We start from the raw sequence: 26,400 nt of genomic DNA on the forward strand, positions 1-26,400 counted from the left end.
TCGCAGCCATTTGTCCTGGAGTATGATGCGTCGGGCTTGGGTATAGGAGCGGTGTTGATGCAGAATTGACACCCCATTGCCTATGAGAGCAAGAAGTTGCAAAACAATGAAAAGTTGTACTCTACCTATGATAAGGAAATGTTGGCTATTATGCATGCGTTAGCCAAGTTTAGACAGTATCTTGTTCGCAGTAAATTTGTGGTGAGAACAGACCATAACAGTCTGAAGTATTTCCTAAATCAAACAGAGCTCAATGATCGACAACAAAAATGGGTTAGCAAAATTCAGGCTTATGACTTTGATATCGAATTCATAAAGGGAAAGAATAATACTGTGGCTGATGCACTCTCTAGGAAACCTTCATTGGCTGCCCTATGTTCATTGAGCAAGATTTCAGCAGATTGGAAGGCTCAACTTTTAGTTGAATACTCCAAAGATCAGCATGCTTGTGAGATTATGGAGGGATTGATAGTGGATGACAGATACAGTGTGGTAGATAATATTATCTACTATAAAGACAGGGTTTACCTTGTTCCGGGTTCTCAGTTGAAGGAACAAATTTTGCATGCTCTCCATGATATTCCTATAGCCGGACACTCAGGATATGGTAAGACTTATAGGGCGGTACGTGAGAGATTCTCTTGGAAGGGTCTCAAAGATGATGTTTTACGCCATGTCTGTGAGTGTATGACTTGTCAGCAGAACAAGTCGGAGCATACCTACCTAGCGGGATTATTGCAGCCCTTGCCTATACTGGAACAGAGGTGGATAGGGATCTCCATGCATTTCATTACAGGTCTTCCTCGGGTTCAGGGGAAAGATTGCATCTATGTTGTTGTGGATAGGCTAACGAAGTATGCCCACTTCTTTCCATTTGCATTAGATTTTACAGCATCGCAGGTGGCTGAGTTGTTCTTCAGGGAGGTGTTTAGACTTCATGGTCTTCCCAAGACCATTGTGAGTGATAGGGAGAGCAGATTCATGAGTTCCTTCTGGCAGGAACTTTTTACACTAGCTGGTACTTTGTTAACACCTAGTACTAGTTACCACCCTCAAACGGATGGGCAGACAGAAATAGTTAACAAATGGGTTGAGGGATATTTGTGTAACTATGTGTCAAGGCAGCAAAAAGCATGGGTGCGTTGGCTGCATTTGGGCGAGTATTGTTATAATACTACGCATCATATGTCCATTGGCATGACGCCTTTCAAAGCTCTCTATGGATATAAGGCATTATCTTTCACTGATTTGGCATTTGGTGATAGTAGAGTTCCCTTGGCTCAGGATTGGTTACAAGAGAACCAGGATGTCATGAGATCTCTTAGGGAGAATTTGCAGAAGGCCCAAAATTAGCAAAAGATGTACGCTGACAGGCACAGGATTGAGAGGGCATTTGAGGTGGATGATATGGTCTTTCTGCGTTTACAACCATATTGGCAGAGCACCCTAAAAAGGGGGGGAGCTGAGAAGCTCAAACCACGTTTTTATGGTCCATACAGGATACTCAGGCGAGTGGGAGAGGTTGCATATGAGGTTGAGTTACCACATGGCAGCAAAGTTCATAATGTATTTCATGTATCTTGCCTGAAAAAGGCCCTTGGACAGCATATTATAGTTTCACCCGAATTACCTCCTATGGATGAGGAAGGTAAATTGATTTTGGTCCCTGATGAGATTCTTGAGGTGAGGGAACGGCGGCTGAGAAGCCGTGTAATTCGAGAGTATTTGGTTCGATGGAGAGATCTTCCCATAGAGGATGCCACCTGGGAGGATGAGAGCGTTTTACAGCATCCTGCATTATAGTTGCTTGTGGGCAAGCATCTCCGAGAGGGGAGGACTGTCATGTCCCCACTCTAGCTGAGTCTAACAGAGACATGTGAGTCAGCTTATTATGGGGTCTTGTAGGCGGACAGGGTTGGATAGAGACCCAGTATGGTTATTCAGTGTTGGGGACTTGGTTTTCTGGTGGGTATTGATCAGTTGGGTGACGTTCCTTGTTTTTAGGAGGCAGTTCCTACATTTATGGGGTTCATTCCTACTTTTTAGGAGGTATGATCATGCCCAGGGCTGGGTTTCCATGAGATGACCCTTTGGGTTCAGTTTCAGAGGGATAGGGCTTGTTTCCTAAATTTTAGGAGCATCCCTAGATTTTAGGGATGAGACTATCGGTGGATCCTTGATTTCCGACTTCAGCCACAGATAGGTGACAGGATGATTTTATGGTTTGTGATGTCAGTTGGGCAGTTTGTGGCTATTTGGGTTATATATTTAATATTTCTGAAGTTAGCGTTTAATATTTAAATAAGGCTAATTTAATAGCCATTTTGGAGTAATAAGGGAATTTTGGCCTCATCTGGATGCGTATCCCATGTTATGATAGCTCGTTGGAAAGGTCTTGAAATTCTCTAAATCTTCCTCTTTGGTCTCAGGGCAATTCGGTGAGCAGATTTATTACTATGGTGGAAAAGGTCATTTTCTAGTGACATGGTCACTTTAAAATAAGATTTAATTCATTTTTATAGCCAACGCCAATTGGGGGTCACTTTAGGGTTCGAATTGCTTTGCAAGGGGTTATAAGGAGATGGGCGCCATTTCTCATGATTATGCATATTTTTCAAACACTTCTTTTTAGATTTGCTCTACTTGAGCGATTTGCTTCTAGGACGCAAACCCCAGGGTAATTGCTGGCTGGGACGTAACCCTCAGCAGCATTGGGTATTGGTTTGTCAGTAGTTTCAACAGTATTCAGGAGGAAGGTAGACGCCACTTCAGCTTGGGCCTACAGTTTGTTTTGTTGGGCATGTTCTTTGGCGTATGGAAGGTGAATTCTAGCAGCCGTACACTGCCATTTCTTGTAGCCGTACTTGCAGCCGTATTCTGTCATTTGCAGCACTTGGATACATAGAAAAATCGGTTACTCAGCAGCAAAATCTTGCATCTTATCAGCCCGTTTTCATCAGCCAGTTGTGGCGTCCTTGTTCGAGGAAATGTACTGGATCTTTTATTTGGCTCTTTAATTTAGAGATCTGCTTGGTACGATTTGTATCAACTCTAATTTTACTGCATATTGTTATTTATTTTCAGACTCTTTTCTTGCCATTTGTTACTTCTCATTTCTATGTGGAATAATCATAAAAAACACAAAAGCAAACAAACTCTTCTGCATTTCCGTCTAGTTCTACAAGAAAACATTAATAAACAGGAAAAAACAAAAATAAAATAAATCTACAGCAGATTTGCAGTAGAGATCCATCAGGGATCTTTCATCCCCCATAATCAAGTTTGCATCACTTCGCTGGTCCTAAAGAGAAATTTTGAGAGTTTTGGGGAGACATACTAGCTGGTGGAAATCTTGGATTTTAAGGATTTTCACCACTTTCCAAGTTTGTTCACAATCTTTCCCCATCTCTCAAGCATGTAAACCTTTCTTTCCTAGACTAGAACTCTACCCCTTCATGAGGACTTTGGCAACAAAAGTGCCTCAAAATGACATAAAAAATCACCTCACAAACGTTTGGACCTAACTAAAAGCAAACTACAACAGGAGTAAAAAATGAGGGGTCCCCATTTGCAATGGGATGATGGGTGTGAAAACGTCACAACATTTCAAGAATAAAACTTGTAACACATCCAAAATCTTCAATCAATTTCACTTTCCCCTATCAAACAACTACAAAATGTACTCAAAATGGATGAGACCACGAGTTGAGACAAGAGTCTTTGTCCTTGATTACCCACATGTGTGCAAATGATTCATTCCCACTCAACAAGAACCTAGAAAGCTTCTTAGATCCATTAGACTTAGCTATTTTGATATCCCTAATCCAAAAGCATCCTCTATAGATTCTCTCTGCTAGTTAGGCGTCCACAGCCTTAATGAGGTTATTGCTGTGATCAACGATGAACATTGGTACCTTTAGTGATTTTTATTTGATAGCTCCGATAGAGGTATTTGCACACTCAGAGCCAAATTACTTCATTTTTAGTATTCACTTTTGCATTTTCCCCCTTTTTTGTATTCTTTTGATATTGCTTTCTCTTGCAATCTTTTTTCTGGATTATGAGCTGTGAAGCTTGTAGAGCATTTGGAAAACCATAGTGGCACTGAAGCAGGTGTATGCTTTTCACTAATCCCAACTTCATTGTGAAGACTTCCTAAGGACTCAAAGCAATTTAGTGTAAGTAAAGTGTTGTAACTAAAAGACTTAAACACCTTAAACACAAGTGAACTCAACCAAAATTTCATACAACTCCTTTTCGCAAGATAAGGTTATTAGGAATTGAATCTCTAATTTGGGCACCTCATAAAGAGATATCCAAGAAATGAGCTAAATAGATCCACCAAGAGGAATACTCGTGTGTGCTGTCTAATGCGTAGCCTTTCTTACAAATGTGGATCCCTCTAACTAAGCTAACCAAGCAAACTCCTAAACTAAGGCAAACTAAACAACTAAAGTAAACAACCACTACTTGGATCAAGAGACTCAAAGAAAACCTACAAATTGACTCTTTAAAGAAGAAAACCAAACCAAACAACCAAGCCATTCAAATAAATTTCAAGTTAGTTGACTCAAGGCAAATATTTACACTTGATTTAACATGGTCTCTTAGGATGTTAAAGAGTAACAAGGCTTGAGTAATGGTTCTTAGTTTGGAATTTCTGTCTTTAAGAAACATGACATGTAAGATCAATAATTGAGGCAATTTATGAGGTCCATGGTCAATCCATAAACAAGATGTCCTTCCTAGATTTCCATATTAAATATAAGCGTTCAATACTTTCAAGAGAAAAAGAAGGGAAAAAAACAATTTGGTTTGCTTGGAGTGAAAAATCTTGTTGATCACCCACAACTTCTAGAGGTCGCAGTTGATGATGGATTTGTCCAATGACATAAACGTCAAGCTTATGAGAGATTAAGGTGGGATCAATGTTGAAGTCAAGCCTATGAAATACTGCTTTAGGCGGATTTTCCTTCAGAACATGAACCGAGTGTTCTTGTAAAATTCGTAAATGCATCTTCAAAAGTGGAGGTTTTCTCAACCTTTTTACCTTTGAATATCTCCTTAAGCTATTTCAGTGCAATATCTGGCCGCAATACTATCCTAAATTGTTCTTAATCTTCTGTTTCCATGTAGAAATTTCCGTGGGAGCATCTTGCAATTCTTCATGCAGGATCTCATCACTCTTAGAATCCTCAAAGTTGAAAGGATGATGATCGCCAAATATCCTCACAAGTTCATCAAAATTAATCTCAAGTGGTAAAGCCTTTGGAGGTCAAAGCTCATGGTGAATCATATCACTTGTTGTAACTTGCTTATCTTGAAATACCCTTGATAATGATTCCATTTGCGTTCTTTCTTCGAGAACATTCAACACCCTCCATAGAATAAGGTGGTTATGATGTCCTTGAGTGCCTTGTCAAACTTTCCATCGTACTTGGACTCGCTTGTAGTAACTTGCAACTCTTTATCTAACTCATCCGCCTAATTGCCTTCCCCTTCAAGGGTGTTTGGAATTGCTTGCAATTCATCTTCAAGAATTTGACTTTGTAGCATGAGGAAACTTTACCTAGGATTACCTCTTGCTTTTGATGATCTTTGAGCAGTTCTTCAAGTGTTTTGAAGTGTTTCTCTCCACTTACTGCCTTTTCCCTTCCTTGGATGAATTCCATGAATCCTTTGAGTTTCTTTGCAATACTTTCTTGTGGAGTGAAGCATGAAAGTTCTTGATTATCATTGTCATAATCATTAGACTCAACTGTGCCTCCTTGATGCAACTTGTTTCCTTCTCCATCCTCTTTTTCCCACCTTGAGTGATGTATGCCTTCTTCATTTGATATCCAACTTGGAAGTTGAAAGAAATATTTGCCATCCCTTGTTGTTATTTCCTTATACCAACCCAATTTGGAACTCGATTAAGGTATGATGTCTTGACAAGATGGGCAAGTAGATTCCGAATGTGAAAGGCTATGTATATTGCACCAAAAGTTTCCTCCATGCTTATTTCTTCTTTTCTTAGTGATATCTTCTTTGAACTCAAGGAGTTCTTTTGAATTGTCTAGGATCACAGGCTCATATACTTCTAAAAAAGATGTAGAGTGGAAATATCACTCAAGTTCAAAGAGATATACTATGCTAACATTATAGAATAACCCACTTGAGATACATATGAAGTAAAACACAGAATATACCATTCATGCCACAATACCAGTAGGCAAGGAAATGATTTCTTTATTAATACCAAAATCAACATGAGTACAATGACAATCATCCAAGTACTTATAGAAGGGTTGGAAACCAATTGACGCATTCCCTCACCTTCTACCTACCCAACCTAACTAGTTCTAATACGAACTAAACACAATAGTTACTTTATTCCGACTACAAGAAGAGGGATGGGATGACATCTTTGTGCTCGAAGCTTCTCTTAGCCGTTGCAGGTGCCGTTCAACTATCTTCTGCTTTGTCCGAATGCCTTGCAATACCCGTAAGGCATCCATCTTCTTGGCTTTTGCGGTGGTGACCTTGCTCTCCAATTCAGCTTTCTCTATGTTCTAGGCTTCCTGCATGGCAACTTTCTCGGCTGCTCATTGATGTTGAAGATTCTTCCTTTCCAGCCCTATGCTTTAGCTAGGCTTTTTTCTTGTTGAAGTTTCAAGAAGGTTCCTCGAAAGGCAACTTCTGTAGCTGTAAGAGCCTCTATGAGAGGCGATTGTTCCTATCCAATGGAAATGATAGAACTGCTTGTCCACGTAGTAGCCATGTCCTCCTTTGAATATCCACCTTGTTATAGAAGTCCCCAATCTGTATGGTAGTTAGTCTACATAAACGCGACCAACGCCTCTGCTGCTATTATGATAGCTTCTAGATTCTGAGCCCTAGCCTGTTGTACAAGCTCCCTGATAGAATGCTCCTTGGCACGTAGCTCAGTGAGGAACAATTCTGCCTTGGTTGCAAAAGAGGCCATGTCCGGAGGTTCCCCACACTTGGTTTGTATCTCTACCTATTCATCGGCAGCTGCCTCTAAAGGGGAAGACACCATGCCTTCTTCCTCGAGTAACCTATCAGCCTCCTCCAGGATTGTATTTGCCCTGGCCACATCTGCCCCAACCACAACTGTCATACTTTCCTGAGTGTGAATTTCCCCAGTTTGTTTATCCTCTCCTACTGGCTGTACCACAAGAGCAACTAGATGGACTATTTCTGGACTTAGAGGTGTTTGTAACCTCACTTTATGGGCACACTTTGGCTAGCATCTTAAGTCGATTACCTTAGTACGGGAGTGTTGTTCCAAATAGATAAGTGGCGCCAACCTTGGAAGCGATATTCTTGAAGCCCCCCATGTCGGAATTTGTTGTGTGCCGCTTGCTCCTTGATTTGGTTCAGAAGTATCTGCTATAATAATTCCTTCCGGATCACTAGGCATATTAGGGTAAATATCTGGGGATTCTGATATTCTCGTTGGGAGTGGCCCCTCCGTAGGTGGTAAAAAAGTAACTTCCCGTGGAGTCCCCTACAGGTGACGTAGGCAGATTTTTGCCTCTTGTGAGTCCAAGGAAGATGAATCTGTATCGCTGCCCTCCTCTTTAGAACTCCCTTCATCCTCTTCATCCTCTTCCTCTTTGATCGGTTTCTTTTTCTTTGGTTCGCCTCCATTGTGAGATCCTACACCCATGGTATCCAGATGGAGCCAGTATGTCATAGTCGATTTGTAGGATTCTACTCTATTCGTTGGTACCAGTGTCCCTCGGTGCTCGTTGCTCACCTGAGAGCGTACTGCTTCTAAGAATAAGGCCATGGTATGATGAGGCATGTAAAAGGCTTTGTGTTTTAACTCCATGAGTTCTCGAAGCCTATCAGAAAGAAATTTAGCCGATTTATACGCTTGTCCTTTATACAGTCCATCCACTATAGGCAACATCCAAAGGGCAATGTCGGAAGTGTGGCTGCCCGCAGTGAGCTTGCTTTTAACCAAATCTACATCATAGTGCCATCCATCATTTGCGATGAAGATTTTCTTCAGACCCCTATTGTTCTTCAAAATTTTGTCCCATTCCAAACTTGTAAGATCTTTTTGGTACATTAGTTTCAACCATTTCTTCTTGTCTTCTATTGTTAGAGGTTTTTTCTAGTTTCTGCCCTCTATGGGAAATTCCAAAAACCTTGCTTATTTCGTCTGTTGAATAAGAAACTGTCACCTATTGCTGGGAATGTTGTACTATGGATTTATGACATGATTTCCCATAACCTATGATTAAATTCTGTAGTATAGGTTCAAACTCTTTTAATTCAAAAATTGGCATAAAAATTATTTTTTCTACCTCTGCTGTGCACAACGCCTTTTTCAGGGGATGATCCGCTTCTGCTTTCTCTCACCAAGCCCTGCACTCACTTCCCATCACACTTTCAAACGTAATATTCTCAGCTGTGATTGTGATTTTCTGTGCCATTTTCCCTTTGCTTTTTTTCATTTTCCTTATCTCCTTTTTGGCTTTCAGTGCCACGAGGTTCTTCTTTTTGGAGTCAATAATGTTTCCTTTGCTCGGATTTCCTATGCTTAATTTTACCATGGTGTGTTGAGGCATGAATTCCAAGATTTCTTTAACTATTTGTATATGCCACTTGTACCACCCTTTCCTCTGATGTGATTGCTCATAACCAACTTCCACATGTAGTACTGAAGTATGTGTATATAGATTGCCACTGTACGACCAGAGTTTCTTCCTATCTCGAAGATGAGAAGTGCCTCCACTGTTAATGTCTCCTGTCTTACATGCATGGATAACCTCCCTAGTATGAAATTCTGTACAATTGCTTCTATGGATTCCCTACGTACGAACTCCCCATGTATGAATCCAATGTATAGTTGCCTTCTGTCCTCCCTTCTTTGCCTCCCGTATGAACTCCTTTTGTACTTGTACAGATGTTGGCAGCCGTACAACCATGGATGCTTGCTGCCCTACGGATGCCTGTCGTACTACCTTTTCTGCCACCTTTCCTTCCTCTTGTACGAATTCCTCGCGTATGTGCATAGATGCTTGTAACTGCCGTATGATGTCACCACATGCAAATGTTTGCTGCCGTACGGATGCCTGCCGTACAGACGTTTGCCCTATGGACACCTTCCGTACTCTAAAATGTTCTTGTATGACCACCCTTTGCTCTCGTTGTACGGATGTCCATAGGACTTCTCTCTTAGCTACTTTTTCCTCTTTGTTTTGTGACTCGGTCTCTTTATAAGGACTTGGTTTAATTTTTCCTCCTTGGTCACTTTCACTTTTTGCTTTTGTACTTGTTCCTCTTTCGCACTTATAAAATAGCTACTTGCCCATTTATTTCTTTTCTCATATGCTTTTAACATAGATCCATTTACTAAGTCTCTGATAGGTTTATTATCCAAAGTAGATAACTTTATTGCTCCATTCTGCTTTATTTCTGATATTCTAAATGGTCCTAGCCATTGGACTTTAAATTTTCCTAGCTTTATTTCATTTTTCCAGTTATACCTTAGTACCAGTTGTCCTTGTTTAAAATTCATTTTCTTCAAATACTTGTCATGCCAAAATTTTCGCCTTTGCTGGGCCAACTCTGTACTCATTGAGCAAATGTCCTCTTTTCATCTAGTTTGAGTAAAGTACACAGTCTTTCCTTGAGGCTCTCCTCATCACTCAGTTTGTTTTGGATTGCCACCTGTAAGCTTGGTACTATATGTTCCATTGGCACCACGACCTCCTGTCTGTACATAAGATAAAAGGGAGTGTGTCCAGTAATGGCCTTATACGTAGTCCTGTATGCGCAGATCACTGTCGAGATTTGTTCTTCCCAGTCCTGCCCTTCTACTCCACAAGTTTTATATAGGATTGCAATTATTCCTTTGTTTGTGGCCTCTGCTTGGCCATTTGTTCTTGGATAATAAGGACTTGAGAAAGAATGAAAATTTTTATACTCACTTATCATCCTTCTGATGGTATGATTCACAAAATGTACTCCTTTGTCACTTGTTAGCTGGAGTGGAATCCTGAATCTCGTGACTATTTGTTCATACAGAAATCTAGCCGTGCTAAGTGCCGTGTTGTTTGGAATGGCCCGCACTTCAGCCCATTTCGTTGAGTACTTTGTTGCCACCACTATGTACTTACAAAGATGAATTTTGCTTACTGGTAAGGATCCTACAAAGTCTAGTCCGCACCACTTAAATAATTCTTGTAGTTTGGATGGAAATGGTAGCATGAAGTCTCTTTTAAGAGGTTTTCCTACTCTTTGACAAGTGTCACAACTCAATGCCCATTCCCTTGCATCTACGAACTGTTTACCGCATAGGTTAATTAAGAATTGCACACAGGTAATGAACACGGACACGAACAGTAGAACTCTTCTTATTATTATTCGCATAAGCCAAACAATACATTATGCTTGCATGATCTGATGAATACAATGCTTCTCGAAGGGGTTATAAATACTTTCCAAAGAACTTTCCCAAAGGTATCCGTCGGCCAGATACATTATGTCCGCTACAAACTATTTACCCATTGGCTACATAACAAGAACTTTCCCGAAGGGACCCGTCGGCTGATACACAATTTCTACGGACGACATCATCCTCCCCCCCCAAAAAGAAAAGTCGTCTCCTGACGACTATTACAAAATCTCTGAGACAAATCAACAACCAAAATACATTGACTGACTAACTGGTCTTCAACACTGTCACCTTAGCCAATCTGACGTCTGACCTTGATAGCCACCTATGCCGCTTTCTGCCTTCCAATTTCGAGTACATTGAACCAATTGTCGCTGCACTGCCTCCAATTGGATGATCAGCTCCTCCCGAGCTCTCCCTGCATCCACTAAGACAGCTTTACGGCCAACACCTACTCTCAGTGCCTCTGGTACATAGACACTCTATGCCTGCAGCAGCTCCAAGTCTTCTCAACTGGTCAGACTCCCACGACTGATATCCGCAACGACTGGGGGTCCCCCTAGCGGGGTTGAGCGGCAGCGCCCCCGCGGGGTCCTGAGGCAGCGGTACGCCGCCAAGACCAAATTAGCACTTTGGAACCCACACAAAACTGCATGGAACACACCATTTCTTTTTTTTTGCCAATTCTACACTCTTTCTGGCAATCGCTGGTGCTTCCCCTTTCCTTTGATATCCTTCGTTACTCATTCTGAGCATGCTTGATTTGTCGACTTTTTTTTTTTTAGCAAACCTCCTCTCACCTTTTTGTGCTACCAATAAATAGCTACACCATACATCCTGCCATTGTATCGACTACTTATGCAATATCCTGCAACGTCCTCCAAAGTCTAAATGCAATAGCAAGTAGAAGCCATACGCCAAAACCTATAGAATCAATTCGCCACATTATGCAAAAAAACGTACCCCATATTATGCAAAATCCGTACAGGAACTATCAAATGTGTACGGCGGCAAGGGTAAATGTTTCACACAATCCACATTAAGCCATCCAAAAGCCGCACCCCAATCTTCAGAATTTGTAATCTTGCAATCCAAATCCGTAAGCATGATATGCTTGAAAAATTCGTACAATTATCTGGCTCCAGAATTCCGTACTAAGGAAGAGGCCATACACTGCTTTCCGTACCTTGCATTCAATAATGAATTTGCCGGAAACCAAATTTTATAACCCTTTGCTGAATTCAAAGAACCATACAGTGGCTGGTAACTGAAATCCGTACACTGCTCTACACAAGAAATCCATACGCTAGCAATGATGGAAATCTTCTGTATGGGTAATAATTTAACAAACTGTACAGTGTCTCATGGTTATAAAATCCGTACATCATACATTAAAACCTGTAATGTTAAAAGCTCAAAAAATCCGTACATTATCTTTACTTTATCTCCTTTCAAAATCCGTACACCGTACGGATGCAAAATGATGAATTCCGAACTACATAAAATCCGTACACTTTCCAGGGAAGGGAAAAATCGTACACTTGCTGGAAATCCGTACAGGAGAAAGCCGTACACCCCAGACTTTACAATTTGCAAAACCGTACTCTTCCTCCAAACTCCGTACGATGAGCAGGTTAAATCTGTACGGTGCTTCAGAGTTTATTCCAAACTGTACACCAACTCCCAACTTAAAGACCGTACAACTCAAAAAAGTGAAAACCGTACGGTGAGCAGACAAAATCCGTACAGTACTTTTTTTTTTAATTTTAAATTTTTGTTTTTGTTTTATTTTTATACAACTCAATACCCATTCGCTCGCATCTACAAACAATGTCGGCCACTAGAGTCCTACCAAGAGTACCTTCCTCGCCATAGTATCTGGTCCCATGTGATCTCCCGCTAGTCCTTCATGGGATTTTTTTTAGAACACTTGGAATTTCTTCCTCCATCACACATCTCCTCAGTATTCCATCTGGTCCCATTTTGTACAATAACCCTTCAATTAACTGAATTGTTGCTTTTTGAGGCAATTTTTCTCCTTTCTGGTGTAGGCATTTCTTTTGGAAAGGTTGCTATTGATAAGTACTATCCAATTTTTTTCGTACTGTTGAGGTAAGACTGCAATTTGAAATAAGTGTGCGTCTGGAAAATCCTCACACCCCACTACCCAAGGCTTATCCTGACTTGATCCTTGATAATTGATCAACAATCACATGAGATTTTCTTGGCTGAACTATAATTTTAAATGTAAATTCTTGTAGTAGAATTAGCCATCTACTTACTCTCCCTTGTATCACCGGTTTGTTTACTAAGTACATTAGTGCTTGGTGGTCGACAAGAAATGTAAAGGGTGTAGCTAGCAAGTAATCTCTGAATTTTTGCACTGCATACACCATACCTAATGCTTCTTGCTCCGTGGTACTATAGTTACGCTTTGCTTTAGATAGGAGCCTGCTTGCAAAATATTCCGGATGATCCAGCCCTTCCTTCCCTGTTTGTGCCAAAGTGGCACCTATTGCATAATTGGAGGCGTCCACATGGACACAAAATTCTTTGTCCCAGTTGGGATATATGAGGATAGGAACCTCGACTAAACTTTTCTTCAGTTCTTGGAGAGCGTCTTCCTGCTCTTCCTTTCACCCAAACCTTCTATAGTATCCTACATGACCTAGGAATGACTTGATACTTGTTACATTGGACGACGCTTCCATTTCCAAAATCACCTTGATCTTATTAGGATTTGTCTTCAATCCTTCTTTGCAGACAATATGCCCAAGAAGTATCTTGCGTGAAACCATGAACCTGCATTTTTTTGGATTGAGGGCTAATCTTGCTCTTCAACATTTCTCCATGCATTCTCCAAGAATTTTGAGGTGTTGATCCTGCCCATTGTAAACTGACCAGTCATCTCCATCAAAGATATGTAGTATGATCCTTTGGAACATGGCTGGTGCATTGCATAGTCCGAAGGGCATCCTATTATAGGCATATACCGCATCTTTAATTGCAAATGTAATTTTTAACCTATCTATCTGATTGTATCTTGAAAATCCGTCCATGAAGGAATACATCTCATGGCCGGCTACCTCCTCCAAAATGCTATCAATAAACAGAATGCGGAATGGGTCTTTTATTGTCACTGCATTCAAACATCTGAAATCTACACATATCCGAATTTGAGCGCCATCCTTCTTGAGTGATATGACTATAGGAGATACCCATTCACTTGTTTGTACTTTGAATATTATCCTTGCTTCTAACATCTTTGTGATTTCTTCCCCGACCCTTTTTGCATAGTTTTTATTCATTCTATAAGGCCTTTTCTGCACTGGTCTTGCTTCGGGTACTAATGGAATCCGATAGACACATAGTTCTGAGGGTACTCCCTTCAAGTCTTTGTATGTCCAAGCAAAGACATCCTTATACTCCAAGAAGATTCTAAGGGCTGCCACTTTCAACATTGGGTCCCAATCATCTCCTATCCATATTTCCTTAGGTTGATCGCCTTTCTGAGGTTTATCGCCTGGAGCTTGGCTTCTTCGTATTCCACTTTTTTTCAAAAATGTGTGTAGGTGTCTTGTTGAGAGTTGCCATCCCTTATACTCCGTATACCCTTCCGAGTATCGTTCCTCCGACTCAGATTCTTGTACTTCTAGCATATTACATTCCGCATGGAAAACTTCATAGTTTCCTATTTGCTAGCCGACTACCTCCTCCAAAATGCTATCAGTAAACGGAATGGGGAATGGGTCTTTTATTGTCACCACATTCAAACATTTGAAATCTACACATCCAAATTTGAGCGCCATTCTTCTTGAGTGATATTATTATAGGAGATACCCATTCACTTGTTTGTACTTTGAATATTATCCCTGCTTCTAACATCTTTGTGATTTCTTCCCCGACCCTTTTTGCATAGTTTTTATTCATTTTATAAGGCCTTTTCCACACTGGTCTTGTTCCGGGTACCAATGGAATCCGATAGACACATAGTTCCTGTGATACTCCCTTCAAGTCTTTGTACGTCCAAGCAAAGATGTCCTTATACTCCAAGAAGATTCTAAGGGCTGCCACTTTCAACACTGGGCCCCAATCATCTCCTATCCATATTTGCTTAGGTTGATCTCCTTCTCTGAGGTTTAACGCCCAGAGCTTGGCCTCTTCGTATTTCACCTTTTTTCAAAAATGTGTGTAGGTGTCTTGTTGAGAGTTGCCATCCCTTATACTCTGTGTATCCTTCCGGGTATCATTCCTCCGACTCAGATTCTTGTACTTCTAGCATATTACATTCCACATGGAAAACTTGATAGTTTCCCATCTGCTAGTGAAATTATCCATTAAGGGAACTTGTGTTGTCTTCTAAGCATTCCCCTAATCTGTACTCCTTCCTCATCTGTTTCCATCCCTCCATAGTCTTCTCCTTCATAGTTTGATGCCAAGTCCTAACTTACTGATTGGTTCTTGAGGTCTATGATGTACTTTCTACCTCGGACTCAATAGATAGAGTGTTCCGTTTCCAGTTATGGGTAGCTTTTGCTGCAACCAACCATCCTCTTCCTAATAGAGCATCATATCCTTTCTTCTGTAGGGTGATAACCACAAAATTGAGAAAAAATGGCTGCGTACCAACTGTGACTTTTTGTCCTATCAGCGTTCCTATACTCTTGATTCTATGTTGGTCCACTCCCACTCGTTGAAATGTCGGTGGCCAGAGTGTAGGTTTCCCCATTTCCTTCCATATTTCTTGTAATATCCCTATCCAAATCTAATTGAAACTTGCTATATTTGCTTTTAGAAATTTTGTCGAACACTTGTACAGCAAAGGGATATATGACTGATTTTATTTTCAATTTGTTTTTAGAATAGGAAAGATGACTTCTAATATCATAGGATGACTGAAAAGTGATTTCTCTTCCACTTAGTCTACACCTAACATGAAATGCAACTCTTTTTTTTGTTTTTTCTTGATGCAATATATGACATCTACTAAATGCAAATCAACACTTACAGCCAAGTGACATTATGTCAAACATTTGGCATGCAAACTAACATTATATTTTAAACTTCAAAATTGATATTTTGCTGATTTAAAAATTCTGATATAAAATCAAGTTACAATGCCTTCAACAATCTAACTAGACTGTCCATACAAAACCATGTAGATGTATTTTCAGATAATGCATAAACATGAAGATTAAATGAAGGGAACATGAGATTGGTAGGCAGCTTTAAAACTGATCAGAATCTGTCATGCACTGTAGCGGTATTGTTCACAACATTGTAGCAATACTATTCACGACCACTGTAGCGATAACACTATTCATGATTCTTGTAGTGATGGCACTGTAGCAGATCGATATAAACTTCCTAATATGCCTCCGAATTAGCTACTTAACTCCTTCTAAATTGCAGATAAAACGAGGGCATCGAATGACCTTTAAATCTGAAGTGTATCTTCTTCATGAATTGCTGCAAAAACTCAATAAGCTTCAATGAGATGACTGAAATATCACCTCCAGCAAATGCAACAATATCAGCTAATAGTTTCATAGCCTCAAAGTTGCCAATCAAAGAGAATTATCATTCTCAATGATTGAAATGTCCTACAGAAACCCTTGGCTCCACAAGTGCACAAGTAAATCTCAATATCAAATCTGGATGCCCTACAATGAGGCTCTCTCTTCTATTTATTCTATTCCTTCACCCCTTCTAGAAGAACAAAAATATTATTTTATTGCACTTTTCTAGAAGCTTCGTCCTTTCCAACAATAATTAGTTGTGCTTCTAGAAGATTTCCTTTTTCCATATAATATAATATTATTTTAGTGACTTATGATTTAATATTAATTTTAGTCACTTTTAAATTAAATTATTAAATATAAAGTCACCGTTTAATTTTTAAATTATTTAATGACTTTATAAGAAATTAATTTAATTATTTCACCTTATTACTCCACTTAGCCTTCAAAGAATGAAAGGCTAAGAACTCCATTGAGAGGCTAAAAAGATGGGGACATTCCATTTCTTTTGATAAGACATTTACGGTGGAACCTCCATCAACAATAGTATTTGAGAGCTTGCACCCTAGTATCTCCATCTCTACTACCACTAGTGTTCTCCCCATTCCTATGGTGAACAGTGTATAGTCTTCGGCGCGTAGTTCTGCCTCCTCTTTCTTTGAGGTTATCCCTTTTGGGTTTGCCCCTTGTGTTAGTGCTACCTGTAATTGGGGTAATGTTTCTAATAAATCACCTATTTTCACTAGCATAGTAGTTTCGAGTACTTGCCACACAATATTCGTTACACCCCTACTGGAAGTAGGCTTTTTTGGCTGTCTTTCCTTCCTCTCTCATGCTATCTTGAATGTCTTTCTTTGTTTCCTGAAATCATTTAGTCTCCGTAATAGCATCTAGATAGGTTAATTTTCTGGCTTGCATCCCAGTGATTGCAAGAATCTTGCCTTCTGGATCTTCAATGTCTAGCATATTTACCCCTTTCTGTCTCGGGCAATTTGCATCCTCATGATTGCTTGGCTCACACCATTTGTAGAGCATCCCTCCATTTTGTCTGCCTTCGCTTTGACAATCTTGTGCAAAATGTCCCCATTCATTGCATCTCCTACATTGTATCATCGAGCTCCCCTTGGAATCATACTAGAGTGGCCGCCGTGGTGTGTTGTCATTGCTATTGTTGTTGCTATTATTATTATTATATCCTCTCCTGTTATTTTTGTATCCTCTTGGTGAAGCTTCTCTATTTGTGTTCTTCGGCGGAGTGGAGGGAGGTGTAGATTGCCCCCTTGGGTCAGGAATACTTGAGTGCTCCTTGTTTTTAAATTATATGGGCAATCTTTAATTGTGTGCCCCAGTACTTGTCAAATCTCACAAAATGCTTTCTTCAAGCATGCTCCTTTTGTATGGCCGTCTTTTTCACACTCAGTACACCAAAGTTCTCTCCCTTCTTTCTTTTCTTCTTTACTCCTTGCCACTTCATCAATCGCCTCAAGTCTTTTCTCAGGGCTTGAATGGTTTTGGATTCTTCTTTGCTCTCCTCCGAACTTTCACTTGCGCTTCCATGCCTTCTTGTCCATGGCACGGGCACACGCATCTCCAAAGGTCAATGGTGGGACTATCTTCATCTTTTTCCTGAGAGACAGTGTTAATCCTTCAATGAACCATCGTTTCTTTAGTCCATCTGTCGGCTTGTTGTCTAGTTTCCCTATCAGCTCTTTCATTCTTCTACTGTAGGCTTTGACAGATTCACTCTCCCCTTGTCTTGTGCTATAAATCTTCGCTACTATTTCATCATCATCTCTCAGGAGTCTTAATTCTTCCTCAAAGGCTATGCAGATATTATTCTATGTGTTTTTCTTTGTTGCCTCCAACTTTGTATACCAATCAATGGCAATACCCCTTAATGTGGCCGGGAAGGCTTTTAACCTTTCCATTGCGTCATTTTGTCCATTTGCTTGCCATATGGTTATACATGTTTTATAGTGACGAGCGGGGTCCTCTGAGCTGTCCCCTGTGAACTTTGGTAATTTTTGTTTGTCTATTTCCATTATGTGGAGCTTTTTCCCTCCTTTTGAAACACTTCTTCTGGATGGAACACCTCTCCCTGATGGAACACTCCCTCCCAATGGAACACTTTATCTTGACTGTAAGTTCATTCTCGAGGAGGAACTACTAAAAGTATCCTCTTCTTCTTCTTCTTCTTCTTGACTTTGCTCCTATCAAAGATCTCTCCTTGCAGGTGTCTCTGGATTTTTGTATCTCAACTCTCTTGCTGGTGTCTCTGAGATGACCAAATTTGCTATACCTTCGATTGTATGCTCAATCAACCCTTCTTGGATTCTCGTGGAATCCCCTTGTCCTCCCTTCAAGTTACAACATCTCTCCTGCTGCTGCTGGAGACGTAGTATCCTCAAAGCGACTTATTTCTCAATTTCTTTGCGTTGTACCTGCTTGGGATATATGTTTGGAATCAGGGGCATGAATCGTTTTATTGTTTCTTCCCCCTTTTGGAATCTTCACGTTCTTCGCACTCCCTGGTCCTTCTTTCCGCAAATTGCTATAGTACTTGTTGTCTCTTCTGTTCCCTTTGTGTCTCAGCTCTTTCCTCTTCCACTCGTAACAAATTGCGTGCTAATAGGTGAGGGATCTCTCCCAAGAGATCGTACACTACTAGTGGCACCGAAAGTTCACCGTGTACTGAACCTTTAGGGACCGTTCTCTCACAGGCTTCCCTTTGTACGTATTGATCGATCACAACTTCCCAAGCCGTTACTAGATCACGTGTCAATTGATCTTCCCTGATTATTTCCTCTTCTTCCCCGTCACTATTTGTTACTTGGATGAGCGGTACAAAGGGCCTTCCCATTACTCCATCCTGCCGACCTCTAGGTTTGGACTTAGGCAATGACGCTAAAAATGTAGAGTAGAAATATCACTCAAGTTTACATAGATATACTATGCTAACCATACAAAATAACCCAATTGAGATACATTCAAAGTAAAACACAAAATATATCATTCATACCATAATACCAGTAGGCGAGGAAATGATTTCTTTATTAATACCAAAATCAACATGAGTACAATGACAATCATCCAAGTACTTATAGAAGGGTCAGTTGGTTGGAAACCAACCGATGCATTCCCTCACCTCCTACCTACCCAACAGTTCTAATATGAACTAAACACAATAGTTACTTTATTCCGACTAGAAAAGAAATCCTTCCTTCTAATGCCAAGTCCACTCTCAACATATAATGTCCCCATTTTGGCCAGCATCAGAGTTTCAGGGATTAGCCTATTATTGTGATACCTGTAGGCTAATTATTGTGGATAAAGGGTCTTTTGAGGCAGTTGCTTGGCTTGGGAGGGTCTTATCTTCTCCACAATTCAGTAAGCTATAGGTTGGCCTTTGTTTGGCTCAGATTGGACTTCGTTTGGGCTTAGTTTTGTGTACTTACTATTTATGGTAAGTTGGTGTTGATCGAGATGGACCCTTTCTATTTTTTGAAAGTGCATTTGGTCACATGGAGAAATAATAGGTATGACTCCTATTTCCGACGACATATTTAAATAATTAAATGACTTATTATAAAGTTATAATTTAACTTTATAATTTCACTTAAGTTGAAGGTTGAGTTATCTTTGGAAAGAGCCATTTATTAATTAGTTAAGTAAAGTTAAGTGAGAGAATTTAATGGAAGCTTCTAATTAATGCTGTGTGGTGAAGCTTCTTGAGCAAAGTAACATTTTGGCAACAAAAGGGAATCTGGAGGTCCATTTGTTGAGGAAAGCACGCTTGGATATTTATTTGCTTTTGTTTCCTTTGTGGCTTTCCTGAGTTCTAATCTTCTGTACCCTTAATGATTTATAAGGGTTTGAGGCTAAGAGGTATTTGAATTACAGTTGAGGTAGAGTGATTTCATTTACTGAGTCTACTATACTGTGATTATCTGTGGCTGGGAGATATTGTTTAGAGTTTTGGTTGCATTACCATTTGCAATTAGAGGAGATCGATCTCAATTTCTGAGGAACTCTAGAGTATCTTCTATGTCTGTATTTACTGTGGTTTAGAAGATAATATTGGTTGGAGTTAGTGATTATATTTCATTTGCAATTGCAAGTTCTAATCAATTGGAAATTCACTGTGACCTGCATGTTTTGCTTGGGAGATTACTGAGCATTGTTTAGGGCCTGCATTCATCATTTACAGGTCTGCATATTGCTGTTGGGGGCCTGCATTGGGAAATTCAAGGTTTGTTGTTGGTTCTCTGAGGGCTGTGTTGCATGCTGGCAGCCCACATGGTGTTCAGGAAGAGTTGTGATCAGACAGGAGGATGGATCACACACTAATTTTGCCTATCGTGACTATTTGTGTCACTAACAGTGACTGCCACGAAGAACTTAGGAGGCTGGAGCAACTGCCAGGCAGCCTGTGGGATCAGTTGGCATAAACAGATACAAGTGCATTCCAAATTAAGGGTTCAGGCACTGGATTGTAATCTATTCACCTGCTGTAGCAATTATACAACCTATCATGGCTGCTAATATACTCCAGGTTTGAGATACATATTATCTAATTGAGCATCGAATTGTAGAGAAGTCTATAATATTAAGTCATTAGCTGAAAGTTGGTATTGTCAATGATTATCTGACTGGATTATACAAACATAGTGGAGTGTTTATGGAAATAAATTAATTTAAAATGACTAGCTGATGGATTTTGTGAATGGTAAAGGAAATTGGAGTTTGTTGTTTCAGCACTATCATGACTTAGCTAGAAGATTTAATTTGAATGTAAATGATGCTTATCTGAAAATACATGAACGGTTGACTAATTAAGTTGAGCAAATTTATATTTTGTAACAAGAGAAAGTTTCAACACATGATAGCCAAGTGTTTGACGAATTGTCAAACTATTAAATAGCGAAGAAAGTTGATGTTATTTGAAGCTATAACCAAGCAGGGTTATTACACAACAGAAATATCAAACAATGCATCTCCTCATGCTCTCTATTAGCATGGATTGTACACTTCCTGGAGACTGCAAGCTGAGGAAATCCACATGGATGCAATCATTCATTCAAATCAAACCAAATAGGAAGAACATCAACCTCCCTGTCCTTCGAGAAACCTTTCTTTTTTGGATTTTATGATATTTCAATTTTATTTGGTACATTCAAAAGGATACGTATTCAAAAGCAATGTAATTTTCTCATTGATCAACATTTAATGCTTGTCAGTAGCGGTTCTAACAAACCTTTATTAGGGTTATTTCAAATAACATTGGACGTTGACCTTCAATGAATTTGAGCCATCCATTGTACTCGAAGCCTCTATATAAGGCTTGCTCATTTCATTTTTAAAGGGAGATTTGGTGAAATTGTTTCTAAAATGCCACCAAAGTAATTGCAGATTCATTGATGATTTCATGGTGAATTACTTGCATCATTTTGGAGTGCTACATGGTTTCATACCTCTCACTTAGATTAGGAGTTGTTAAGTAGATGAATGGAAGAAGTTATTGTTGATTTATGGTAAGCCATAAATTCATACCTTTTGGTACTTGTTGATTGCGAGTAACAGTGCATGGTTAGGTTGAATTCATTGCAAGCACTTAACTTCAATTGGGAAAGTTCATTTGGATTTTATCAGAATCGGGTATTTGAATAGATGTTAGCAATATGAAAATCATCCACACATCCTTAGAAGATAGCATCCTCCTATCTGTAGTTTTCTAAGTTGGAAAAGGAAGGATTGGTTTAGTTTCATCTCATCAACAATAGTGTCTTGCATTAGTACAATTACGAGTAAAAGTAGCCTAGGCTCCCAAATCCAGTCCTTTTTGCAAATGGTTTTGTTAGAAGTAGTTGAAGAGCTCAAATTGCTAAATCATTTGCATTTAGAAAGCTCATGACCCATTGAATGAATAATGTAAGTCTTTGCATGGTCACTGTCAAATCACGTTATAAAACTGAGATATATCGAACTAAAAGTCACTGATTTTCTGCATAAACCTTTAGGTTGCATTATTTGATCACACAATTGCCATTTTGTTTAGCATATGAGGTTTCCTTTTTCAAAAGAGGATAGAATACTTGGTATCTTATTCTGCATATTGGAATAGTCACAAAACTCACATCAATAAGACTTATGCACACTTTGTTATCTATGGTTCACATGCACATAGGTCTAGGTGTATTTCGGAGACAGAGAATAAGCTACTTCATTTATTGTCCGTTTACACTATCTTGTCTTCATCATCTATCTCCATTATTGTCAATCTCTTCAAAATGCCTGCCCTGTCAAGTTTTAGAAATCATAGTAATTAATATTTTCCTATTGTTATTAGTATATTGCAGATTACACCCACTCTCTAGATATAGAAGTTGCATTTTTAGGTTCTATTGAGAAATTCTTCTCTGTAAACTTATTTTTGGAAGCTTTCCTTATGCATTTTAGCTGTTACAAGAGTTCTATTCTTTAGTTTATTAGTTGCTGCATGTATCTTTTTATACATGAGCCTTTTCTTTCATATTGTGTAAGTGTTATGCCAATATTAATATGGATGATCTGCGACTTGCATGATTCTAACTATCTCTTGTTCATGGTTTGGTAATGTTTATCATTTATGGTTATTAAATGGCAAGCTGTTTTCCTGAAGCACATGCCTTAGTTGGGGATTTTAGCATTTCTACCATCTTTGCTTTTTCACTGTCTTTTTCTGGAAGAACAATCCTTAGTTGAGATATTTTTATCTATACTCTTGTCTTTTTCACTGCTTTTTTCAGTAGATTTCTATAAGGTGTTTTTGTTTTTTTGAGGGAAAAAAAGGAATAATTTTCTTTATTGACAAAGATGAATTGCCTAAGAATTCATTCTTGTTTTTCAGGGACAAAGTATTGGAGCAACAAAAAGTTTTGTATCCTTTTGATGGACACACATTAGTGAATCACTTCTAATCTTAATATGGATCACCTATGATTTTTTGTAGTGACAATTAGGTTCATAATCAAAGGTTCCTATTTACATGGATAAAGTTTTACGTATTTAAAAACATCTATGTGGATAATTTGTTGTGGATGATTGTTAAATTGTCGTATAGAAAAAACTTATAGCATTCTTACTTGAAACAAAATTATTGTTCAACGTCTGACATGAGGTGTATCTTACTTATGAGCGGAATGATCATATCATTGTTTTGAGAGAGAATTTATTGTATACGAGATGGTTCTTCTCTAAATGATTTATATGAAGTTATGTGTTGGCCAAGTTTGAAAAGTATTGTCCATGTGGCTCCTAGAATGGAAACTGTTTGTTTGTCTAAGAATTGAATGTCTTGACATACTATTTTGAGTTTTTCTATTTTTAGTAAATTTCTCTGCCTCCTAGATTGACCTTATTTTGACTTTGGAACAACTTACTATTTTTAGAAAGTCTATTTTTAGTAAATTTCATTGACTCTCAGATTGAACTTATGTTGATTTTGGAACAACTTACTATTTTAGAAAAGTCTACTTTTAGTAAGTTTATTTTTAGTAAATTTCACTGCCTTCTGGATTGGCCTTATTTTGAATTTGGGACAACTTACTATTTTAAAAAGTATAATTTTGGCAGATCTATTTTGGCAACAAGTGAGCTCTGGTTGATAAAGAGACAAAAGTGTATCTATTTCTGTATTCGAAAGAATGAGCAAGCAAGTCAGTCAATTAGAAAATGGTTAAGTCTAGAATCACCCTTGCACTATCCACAAGTGGAAAAGTGTGAAAGCATAAAAAAAAATGGTTGTCGTGGAATTCTTCCATCATGGAAAAAATCCATGATCACTCAAAAAATCCCCCACCTTGGAGAAAAATGGTTGTCGCGAAATTCTTCCATCATTGAAAAAATCCCACCTTGGAGAAAAATGGTTGTTGTGGAATTCTTCCATCATGGACAAAATCCATGACCACTCAAAATTTCCATCCACAAAAAAACTAGAAATCTTGGAAAAAATCTGAGTGTTGGAAATTTCTCCTTCATGGAAGAAAAAATGGCTTAGTGTTGGAAATTTCTCCTTCATCGAAGAAGAATTGTCGAAGTGTTGGAAAATCTCTCCTCCATATCTCAAATTTCACCCTTTTAAAGAGTGCACCAACAATTGGAGAAATGATTGATGATGATAAACAAAAAAGGAAAAGTGAGTTTAAAGCATTACAAGAGAAAGGTGGGAGGAGAGAGAAAGAGATAATGGTTGGACAAAGAAAATATCTTTCTAGAGAGAGAGAATATGTAAGAAGCCTACATGTTTCATTTTGAATTTATTGCACGATTCTTATATCGATTATTTCTATTTTGTAGGAGGAGAAAGCTTTAGTTCAAGAAATTCAAAAAAGATGCTCAAGATCTAGATTCTAGTTCTAGCATCAAAGACATCCAAGTAGTACGAAGTGATCTAGTCCCAAGCGTTCAAAGTTCAAAGATCTAAGCTCAAATCCAAAAATCTAAGAATATCGCAAAGGAAGTTCAATATGAGGAAATTCTGAAGTGACATAATCATCAGCAAGGAACTACAATCCATTTCAGGGAGATAAATCTCCAAGGAAGTACATGGAAGATGATAATGTTCAAGGAGAGATTTTCAGAAAAGTAGGTCAAAGCTGGATCTTAGTTAAAAAATAACGCAATTGGAAAGAAATCAAGCATACATGGCATCCATCATATTTTTATGGAAACCAATTATCTTTATTGAGGAATCTAAGTTCTCCAAGTCAAACTTCTTTGCATTAAGGGAGTAGAATTGAGAATAATCTATTGAAGGGAGATTGAGCATTTATTGAGTAATGGACATGCATAGTGGACATTTATTACACCCCACTCTATTCCTGAGCGAGCATGCATAGTGGGCATTTAATTACCCATTATAGTGGTGTATTCCTTATTGCATAATCGTAGATTCCTTTTTTGTTGCCCTAACCCTAATTAGTGCTTATGTGGCACGATATGAGCCATCGGTTATTGTGATCACTTGGGCCATCCGTTGTAATCGAGGACCTATATTAAGGCCTCACTTCTCATTTGTAAAGGGAGGATTTTTTGAGATTGTTTCTATGAGCTACCGAGATAATAGAGTTTTCATTGAAGCTTGGTGAATACTTGATGTGTCTTGGTGCTTGCTTGTTCTCTTATATTCCCTCACGTAGATTTACTTTAGTTTAGTCAAAGTGTTGTGATTGTAATGGAGAATATGATGGTGTATTGATTAATTCCTTTAGTTCATACTTTGACATTTTAGAGATTCTAAATCGTTGTGCAAAGTTAGTCTGAACCCATTTCATGCATATGCTTAACTTCTATCATCATATACATTGTTCTTTATGATGGTGTATGTGGTGGTTTGAAAATCTTTTGGCATAACCCTTGAAGAGTGCACCAGTTCACACGTAGTTGTAGTATAACTTGGCGAAGCGGAACTCGGTAAATTGAGGACTTTGTCCACAAGAGTACTATTTGTTGTCATCACTAGCCTTAGGATTAGAATAGAATTCCTAAACCCTATCCCATTTTATTTCCACATATTTTGTGAAAACCTCAAAAAGTACTTCATTGCAAAACTTTTAGCTAACTCCCACGTTCAGTATGGCTTGAAATGAATCTAAGTAAACATACGTAAGGCCCCTTGTTCATCAGCAAATCACATGAACCACCAACCTTGTCCGCAGTCAAGACTTGACATTGAAGGAACCTTGGAGTCGTCGTATCATCTTTTGGCAATCTTAGCATACACAAGATTTTATTCAAGATAGGATAAGATATTTCAGTATTTTGTTCTACTGTTGGTGGGTCATAAAACACACATCAACAGTTAGGAAGAATAAGCACAAAAAAAATACAATAACACAATGATTTATGTGCGGAAAACACTTTCAGAAGAAAAACCTCACACTCCAAAGCAATTCAATGCTATTTTGTTATCAGTGGTGACTATACATTTGTGTAGATTCTGAAGTAAACAAGAAATGCTGTTTGGAATTGAAAGGAGTGAGTACAATCTGAATTTATTGCTCTGCACAAAGGAAAACACTGCACCAATGAATTTCCTAAGTATAAGCATGTTGGGTAAGCATTATGTTGCACCAAATCAACTACGACACACCTCCAAAGACAACAACATCAGCATTGCTCCACTACCACCACCACTTCTACGGACTATCCCTCTATTTCTGGACTCTTCTTTATCTCTTCGACTTCTTAGCATTGTTGGTGTGGCAGGGTTACCATCTTTTGCCTTCCACCACCCCCTTGTCTTGTAGGGGTCTCAACTTGTTGCTCCTTTTCTCTTTTCTTGTTGGTTTTTTTGTCACCGTTTGGTGCTCTTGCTGTTGGGTTTTACCTGTTGTCTCCTCAGTCCCTTCGACCCATTTGTGGTCACTTGTTGGACATTAATAAATTTTATCTTATCTTAAAGTGACTTTTATGTTATAATTTATT

The 26,400-nt window shown here is 38.9% G+C and overlaps 1 protein-coding gene across 3 annotated transcripts in view; it reads left to right on the forward strand.

Moving 5' to 3' along the window:
- LOC149571522 (Prefoldin chaperone subunit family protein) overlaps positions 1–26,400 on the forward strand; it is a 170,455-nt gene that overhangs the window by 17,179 nt on the left and 126,876 nt on the right. For 2 of the 3 annotated variants that reach the window (XM_089813029.1, XM_089813031.1), the window contains exon 2: positions 22,823–22,852. The exons of the other annotated variant lie outside the window; for it this stretch is intronic. In XM_089813029.1, the coding sequence (XP_089669155.1) occupies positions 22,823–22,852 (30 nt within the window). The remainder of the gene's footprint in view (positions 1–22,822; positions 22,853–26,400) is intronic. 3 annotated transcript variants of the gene reach the window in all.

The sequence above is a fragment of the Cupressus sempervirens genome, chromosome 2 (genome assembly GCF_028749045.1).
Source record: "Cupressus sempervirens isolate cs-2001-9-10 chromosome 2, ASM2874904v1, whole genome shotgun sequence".
NCBI lineage: Eukaryota > Viridiplantae > Streptophyta > Pinopsida > Cupressales > Cupressaceae > Cupressus > Cupressus sempervirens.